We start from the raw sequence: 8,927 nt of genomic DNA, 5'->3' as shown, positions 1-8,927 counted from the left end.
CTGAAAAGTTTGAGAAATATTATACTTTTACTCCACTACAATTATTTGAAAACTTTAGTTACTAGTTACTTTGTAGATTTTTTTATTATTACAATAAAATATATATTAACCACTTCAGCCCTGTACATATTTCGACCATCTGAAAACAGCAGATTTATAAGCTCACAATTTTTGCTTGTAGATTTGCTATTTTCAAAAGATTTTTATACATTTGAAAACCTGTGAAATGGGACAGTCTGCATAATGAGTACTTTCTATTGGATTGTGACGATTGGGGCCAATGTCCATTTTGCTGCTTGTGTCAAGTCAAAGACAAATAAAATAAATAAAGACAGCCAAACTGGCTTTTACTTTCCCATTTCTGCGTGATGTAGATGGCCACCTCTTTAGGAGACCGGAAGTAGGTTGGAGTCTATTAAATCTATACACGTCCTAGACTCTTCTCCCTTCCCTAAAACACCCTGGACAGCGCTCCACACGTCCTAGACTCTTCTCACTTCCCTAAAACACCCTGACAACGCTCCACACGTCCTAGACTCTTCTACCTTCCCTAAAACGGACCTTTACTCCGTTTCCTCTCTGAGTCTCTCTGGATAAGAGTGTCTGCTGAAAATTGTAAATGACAAATGGAAATGTTTTTAATTATAAATACATTATACATAGCAAATACTAAATATTGTAAATAAATTGTAAATGGTTCACATAAAGACATGTTGAGGGTTTTCATGTCTCCTTCCTGTAGTCTCATACCTGGTAGAGATGCTGTCACACAGACATTTTACATAATTAGACATTAAAAGAAAAGAGAATACAGAAAATAATTTCCGTACCTTTTTTTGAATGAACCTCCATGATACACGTGCACACACACAAAGTCTCTTTCTATCTGTTGTATGTGTCTGACAGGAGTCTATACTCGACAGATGTTGTGTACTTGCAACTACTTTAACTCAAGTTGGTAGGGTCTAGCATTGCATGGCAAGGCTCAGACTGAGGACAGAGGTCTAAACCTTTTCACGTCAAGGACCCCCAAATTAATATATATTTGACCACGGTTGTTTTTGGTCTGTTGTTAATTACCTGGGTTGTCTCCAGTGAAGGCCACAGCCTGACAGTCTTCATGGAAACCATACCGAGAAACCAAAAAGGATGAGACTCCACCCTGTGGACAAAACAACACACTGCATCAGAGTTTATTAAGTCAGTGCTGCTAGCACTTTCTACATTATAAATGTATGCATCTATACATTCACAAAACCTGTCTGCGTGTGTGAGTGCGCACGTGTGTGAGTGCGCACGTGTGTGTGTGTGTGTGTGTGTGTGTGTGTGTGTGTGTGTGTGTGTGTGTGTGTGTACGTGAGCAATTGTCTACTTTTGGTGAAGAGATTTGGTGTAGAAGGAAAAAAGGAGTGAATCAAGTATAAAGCCCTGGGGGACCCCAGTCAACTAAGTCTATAGAGTTTGCTGTAGATGGAAGGAATGCTGACACACACACACACACACACACACACAGACACACACACACACACACACGGTATTACAGTAAATCTGTCCAGTCTCTTGTCATGTCTCTCCGATATCAAGTGCTGGATGTCAAATAACTTCCTACAATTAAACGAAGCAAAATCAGAAATTATCATCTTTGCCCCCCCTAATTCAACACAGTCATTTGTCTCAGAGCTTGGTAGCCTATCCTATAAAAAAATAGATAAGTCGGTACAGCTATAGGTAAAAACACGATTCGGCCTGTTACAGTATAGTGCCACCATGAGGCTGATTCCCTAGTTGGAATGTGCGTGCAAGATTTCACAAATATTGCACACTGTGTTCATGATTTGAGGCATTTTGTTCAAAACAGAGCACTCCTGCAAAACAGTACTGTCAAAAATATGTTTAGCAAAAATTGGCCTCCTAGTTGCGCTATATATATATATATATATATATATATATATATATATATATATATATATATATACACACATACACACACACACAACAGGCCCATGTGAAAGATTTGGGGCGAAGGTTCTGCTCTGGCATCCAGGGAGTGTGTGTGCATGGTTTCGCTGCTATCAAGCCAACGGTGCCGAAAATTAGCTTTTCATGGAAGGACAGACGGACGGACGGACAAGGTGCAAAACATAGTCTCAGCCATGCCTATAAACCCATTGTAACTCCATTTTAATACATATCCCTGGTTCTGGTGACTGATATAGGGGATACTTTTTTAATTTTTATATATTTGTTTTGAAAAAAACAAACAAAAAAAACACACAGGACAATATCAGTCACCAGAACCAAGGATGTGTGTTTTCAATGAATCTAACATGGTTAAAATGGAGGAGTTTGAAGTCACAATGGGTTTATAAAGGAAGTGGGCGTAGGATAAAATGAATATCAAAACACTGAACCAAGAAACTTAACTGCCTGGGGTGCACACAAAAGCCAGAGTAGCCATTACAATCACCCCAACAGTGTTTAAAAGTGAAATATCCCTTTAAGCAGTCTAGAAACTGTTAACAAGTGTCTTATAACTGCTTTAAAATGTCTTATAATCTAACAAAAATATTAACAATTATTATCAAGACTTGTATAGCATTAATAACACATAAGGTTTTTTTTTACAATGCAATTTTTAACACTTACATCACTTTAACGAATAATAAAGTAAATATAATTTGCATTAAATCAGTCCTCACTCTTCTTAATGAATGGAGGAATCCTTCATATTTTAGAATTCATACAGACAGTCAGTGTCTATTATTTCTATAACCAGTTCAGTTTGAATGTGTGAAATAAACACATTTATCTCAAGACACAAGATGGGATCAGACTATTTTGTAAATTACGCATTTATAATAATTAATAAATACATACATTCTGACAGCCTACTACTGTAGCCAGACAGATAGCAGTGGAAAGGAAAGATATTAAATGGTCTCAGTCTCTGGCTGAGAAAAGGAAGATGGTCATTCAAAGCCAACTGTCCTTTCATGTCCTTTTTTTCTGCAAACATCTAATAAAGTATTCAATCAATATAAGGATGCATTCTTTAGTGTATGAAGTAAGCTAAAGCTGAGGTTTGTCTATACAAAGTCATGTAATGTTACTTACAATGTCACAAAAAGTAAAGCATGCGTGTTAAACACAGCAAATGATTTCACAGAAATAAAAAGCATAAAGAACTAAAGCAATCAGGAATTTGTTAACATCAGAATGGGCTAAGCAAAGGCCGGTTTTTACGCACAGAACTTGTGCGTGCATGCGGACTTCACGACATATTAATACCTCATATTAATGTCAGCTACCATTACACTTTAAAAACAATGCAAGCTTCCACACAGGACGTTGTTAATTAAGCCGTTTACGCACTGACAGCCAGTCATACTAAAACAACATCAACACAAGAGTAGGCCTACTCACTGTTGGAAAATCAAATAATGCATACATATTGCACAGCTAACCTGAGTGCCCATAGATAGCACAGAACTGTAAAGTTGTCATTCTGAAATGGGCAGATCATATGGAGAGGGTCGTGCGTGCGTAATACGGTATAGCCACCACCTCAACCAGTGGTCCGGGGACCACTTGGTCATTGAGGGGGTTCCAGGTGGTCCCCAGCTAAAAGATGGATAGTTTTGGAACCAAATGGACCCTTATAGACCTATAACTGATGAGATTGTAAAATTAAACCAAATGGAGCCTTATGGTTTTCATTTTATACTCTCAAGAGTTAAATTATTGTTAAACATCTGCATTAGCCTACTAATAGTACTAAATAGCCTACAATAGAGAATATATAATTAAGAATCGTAACTTTGATCAACGTTTGCCTGTTATCTCTCTACCACATCAAAACAGCATTGATGGAATTGTGGAGATAATATTGTCCAACAACAACTAAATATTCTAAGTTTTGGGTCTGAGAGGCTATATGTAATCAATTGTCGTGCGCATATGAGCTTACATACGCACGCATGTCGTGCGTGAGGGGGGTAATAATATTGTGTACCCTAAAAAAAAAAACTAGAAGATCACTGTAGGAAACTTTTAGCTTAGTTTTAGTCTCTCTGAGGCTAAAATGCTGTATTGCTTCAGCTTATTAACTGAGTGAGGAAGCATTTGCACACTCACGTGTGTAAACCTGTATACAAAGTAGCCATGGTTCTACATGACGTTCGTCATGTTTCAGGGCTGTATACAAAGTAGCCATTTAGCTCATGAATCGAGGGGGACGCGTACTGTTACGACACATTTATCATATGTTACAGTGGTGGGAAAAGTACTACTCAAATTATTTACTTAAAATTCTCCAGAATTCAAAATTCACTTGAGTAAAAGTACAAAGGTATTGGCATTAAAATGTACTTAAAGTACCAAAAGTAAAAGTAGGCTACTAAAATGTTTGAAAATAGGGCTAAAGTGGTTAATGTATGTTTCATAATATCGTAATTAATATCTGGAAAGTAACTAGTAACTAAAGTGGAGTAAAAGTACAATATTTGCCTCTGAGATGTAGTGGAGTAGAAGCAAAAGTATTGGAAATTGGAAATACTCAAGTACAAATACCTCAAAATTGTACTTAAGTACATGCACTTACTGACTTTCCACCACTGTATGTTGAACTATGTTGTTCTTCGTCTCAGTAGGCCTATAATAAACAAAGCACGTGTCATGGCGGGCTTGGCTACTCTTTTTACCATCCAAAACAAACACTCAGCTGACATCAGAGGCCTCGCCAACAGCCCCCCCACATTAGTCTTCTCAAGACACAGCAAATTGAGCACAAACAAACAGAGACTGAACCACTGAACCGTAAACTAAAGCCAGGGCCATTACTACGATACGATATTTTCTAAATGAAATACATGTTTGATTTCCCTGTCCCAGTAGTTTTTGTCTGCCCTGCGCCACGGTGAATTTACCTTTAGAGTTAGACCACTGCAGCAATTGGATGAGGGTTTGTACCACGGCCCGCATGACACCATGTATGTAGCCTAAAATCAGAACAAAATAATGACGAGAGAGAGAGAGAGAGGGAGAGGGAGAGGGAGAGGGAGAGAGGGAGAGGGAGAGGGAGAGGGAGAGGGAGAGAGAGAGAGAGAGAGAGAGAGAGAGAGAGACACACACACACACACACACACACACACACACACACACACACACACACACACACACACACACACACACACACACACACACACACACACACACACACACACACACACACACACACACACACACGTGGGTCACAGAGAGTTCACAGCTGGGGCCAAATTAGGCAAATCTCAGATGAGTGAGGCTGGGACCGAGGTTAGGCTAATCTAGGATTCCCAGATTAGGGCCTAGCCTAGGGGCCCCTGGAAGGCCAACCAAATATACACAGAAAATCAGCAATAACATTAAGACGCGCAGCGACAGGACAGGAACACAATGACATAGTAGTAGGAAACCTCCCTTTACGACCCCCATAGCCTGCGTATCCACCAACAAACACACGCTGACAACAGAAGATGAAGAGATTCGCTCAGGAGTCAAAGTTGCCCTACTACCACAGATAGGCTCTATGCACAGCCATATAGACCCCTTAACAGACGACGTCATACTGGCTGCGTGCAGCCAGTATGCGCGCAACGAAACCCATTATATCAGGTCTCGTTAGGACGCGTCTCACTAGCCAACACACACAAGAGGGGGTTGGGGTGTGCTGAAACCAGTGCACCCCGAAACAGGTTGGGAATTGATTGCGTGAAACAATCACCTGTGCGTCCAGGCTCAATGTTAGTAAACAAATAATTGGTCTATTGGAAAGAAATTGGGTCGCTTCCTTACTTCCTTCACAGCCACAGGTCTTCAATTATACTAATTAAGGTAACTTGTGTTCCATATATTCTGGTCAAACAGAGTCAGGCTGCTGATATTGTGCATGTTGTCTATTAAATGGAAACACAGCTTCTACATCAGTGAGCCGTCTCAAATAACGAGGGCCCAGCTCTCATGGTTCCTTGAGGGGGTTCCAAATGGCCCCCTTACGGGCGTGTAACTCTTCAAAGTGTTACAATGGAACATAATGAACCCGTAAGGGTCCATTTGGTTCCATAGATTCTGTCCTAGAGTGGATAATTTGGCCAGCTATATTCAAATATTATATTACTCGTTGTTTTAAAAAGTTTTCAAGTCAAAATACAATGCTGTGACTGCCACATTTTCACACAGGTCTGCTTGTCATTAATGCATAATTATGAGCGTTATTTTGATCAAATCATGTCTGGGTAAACTGTAATAACTCCAGTCCGGACATAATGTAATGGTATGGTGTGAAGTTGACTTGAAACTATAACATAACTGTCCCCAAAAAATCCCCGAAAGGTTGGCCCAAAAAGAATCAAAGAAATCGGCATGCTGCATAACATGTAAAATGTTTTATTACATACCCACTGTTTACTTTTATGAACATCACTAGGGTGTTTTTGAGTTTTACTAGTGATAAAATGTAGATATTTATTAATCTTTCAGGCAGACCACTTCGCTCATTTATTCTCCTTTACTATGGTGCTACCCAGTGGTGATGGACAGTTATATCACTTACCATAGGTATGAGGCTGCATCAACACATCTCAACTAGGATACATGATGGAGTTGAAAAAAGAGACAGAATATATATATGACGACTGAGGGTCTGAACAAAAAGAGGACATTGCTTTCTTTTAAAGTCTCTTTTAAGTTTAGAATTTGATCTTTTATAGAATTGAAGTAGGCTACTTTGCTAAGTATGGTGTTTTAATTGTGGTGTATATTTATTTATGTATTGTCTTGTCTTGAATGTTTGCATTGACCTGAGCAAAACAATTTTCCCTTGTGGATAATAAAAACATATAATCTAATCTAAAGACATAACAAATAACCCTCAATTTCTCACAATGCCCATACAAGCTCCAGCCATACTGTACCAGTCTCCTTGTAAGTGACAGCGGTCAGCCATTAGGCTATCTGTAAAAAACTGTTCGAATTCATAATCCAGCTGCTAACTCTATATCATGCCATTTGTCTTCTTTAAGGAATATGGTGTGATTCTCATGATGATAATAATGGGACAAAGGAGTTGTCACGATGCCCCATGTCCTTCGACCACTGTGGAATCCCCAAAAAGACATCTGGTGTGTATATGTACCGTATACAGTATGGCACCTCAGAGGGTGCTATGACTGTTGTATATCGTCTCTGTCGTGTGGAAACCTCATTATGTACAAAACTGTTACAGGATTCAAATGAAAAAAATAGCAAAAGTAGCAGATCTACAAGCTCAAAACGAGTTGTTTCACGGCGCGTTTCGAGCTTGTGGATCTACTACTTTTGATGCTTTTGTGTGACGCTGTAGTATGATCAAAGTAGGGGCTTTAATTTATGAAAAAAACACTAAGTTAGAATATGGAGAGAGATGGGAGGTTTCTGCCCGACAGCAACAATATATTTAGTTATCTCTTGTTACTTTTTTCTTATTTTTCTTTAATGTCTTTTATTGTTGCTACAATTTTAGCAACAATAAAAGAGCTGGAACCAAATCATTTGACTCTTATAGATAGCAGATCCACAAGCTTATAGTTCTGCTATTTTTGCTATTTTTGAATCCTGAAAAGTATCAGTTTTGGACATATGAGGTTTCCACCCGACAGGCGATAAAGCACTTCTGATCTAACTGTGTTCTCATATTTTCAAATGTTTCATGTGTTTGTTTTTGGTTATAATGGAAACGTAGAGAAGGATGAGGCCGCACAACTCTTAGCCACGATGCAAAAATGTATTAAAAGTTACAGGAAACTAACGTTCGACAATATAGTCTTCCTCAGGGTTAATGGAAATGTAAAACCATCACAGAACATCACGGTTTCTATAAACTTTCCGGTTTCTGGAATGTTGTAGGGGGGGTCCCCGGGGGGGGGGGGGGGGGTCCTCAGAGTAGTTAATGTCGCATCACAATCATTTTAACCACTTTATCCATACATTGGCTATTTAAAAACAGCTGATCTACAAGCTCACTGCAAACCTACATCTGCTATTTTTGAAATATTTTGACAAATAAAAAATGTTTGGAAACTTTTGAATAATTTTGGATTTGTTTTAAAAGAAATCTTCTCTTCTGGGAGTCCCTGGCACAGATTCCTTTCAGATTGGGGGTCCGCAGCCAAATGCATATCAATTTTGGGTCCTTGACATGAAAAGGTTTGAGAACCACTATAGGTTACCCTTTGTCGTTGTCAAAAAGAGCCAATATTCAGCAATTCACATGATAGACACACCCACTGACCATTTCTCTAAAACAACTGGCCAACAATTTCACACGTTGCCCATACAAGCTCATACTGGTCTTCTTGTAAGTGACAGCTGTCAGCTACATCTGTAAAACTGTTAGATGTTGTAATCTAGCTGCTGACTCTTACATTATGCCGTTGTTTTCTTCAAGGAATGTGGTGCGAGTCTCATAAGAAAGCAGACAATACTTTGTCAAGATGCTGCATGTCCGCGTGGAGTCAGCCAGTGGAATATCCAAAAAGGCGTTTCTACTGTTTCGTTTGGAAGGTGAGATATCTTTGAATTATTCAGTTTGGTTATTTGTTTTATCGTTCTGTACAAGATGTCTCATTATTATTTGCATTCATACTTTAGACCGCATCGAGAATGTGAAACGTATGCTTTAGTTACATTGTAATAACATGACACGTCTTTGTAGCCAAACCTCTGATTCAGATATGGGCATGGTTGGTCGGATCAGTGGTTCTGGACAACTGCCGATTGATTGATTGATTGATTGATTATTGTATTTCCGTGTCCTGCACACAAAGTAAAGTGCCCAACCCTCATGGCTTTATAAGACACCATTTTACGCTTACAGCACGTTTACAGTATATTCACATAATACATTCAAAGCT

At 39.0% G+C, this 8,927-nt stretch overlaps 1 protein-coding gene across 1 annotated transcript in view; it reads left to right on the top strand.

Annotated features, from left to right (window-relative positions):
• Positions 1-8,507: 8,507 nt before the first annotated feature.
• Positions 8,508-8,927, top strand: part of LOC311058507 (myoferlin-like) — a gene marked incomplete at its 5' end in the record, with an annotated part of 37,807 nt that continues 37,387 nt past the window's right edge. The window contains one exon of the mRNA XM_084075968.1: positions 8,508-8,577. Within this exon, the coding sequence (XP_083932094.1) occupies positions 8,508-8,577 (70 nt within the window). The remainder of the gene's footprint in view (positions 8,578-8,927) is intronic.

This window comes from Gymnoscopelus microlampas (genome assembly GCF_963454915.1).
Source record: "Gymnoscopelus microlampas genome assembly, chromosome: 13".
Taxonomy (NCBI): Eukaryota; Metazoa; Chordata; class Actinopteri; order Myctophiformes; family Myctophidae; genus Gymnoscopelus; species Gymnoscopelus microlampas.
The sequence above is the reverse complement of the archived record's forward strand: the minus strand, read 5'-3'. Positions and strand labels throughout refer to the sequence as shown.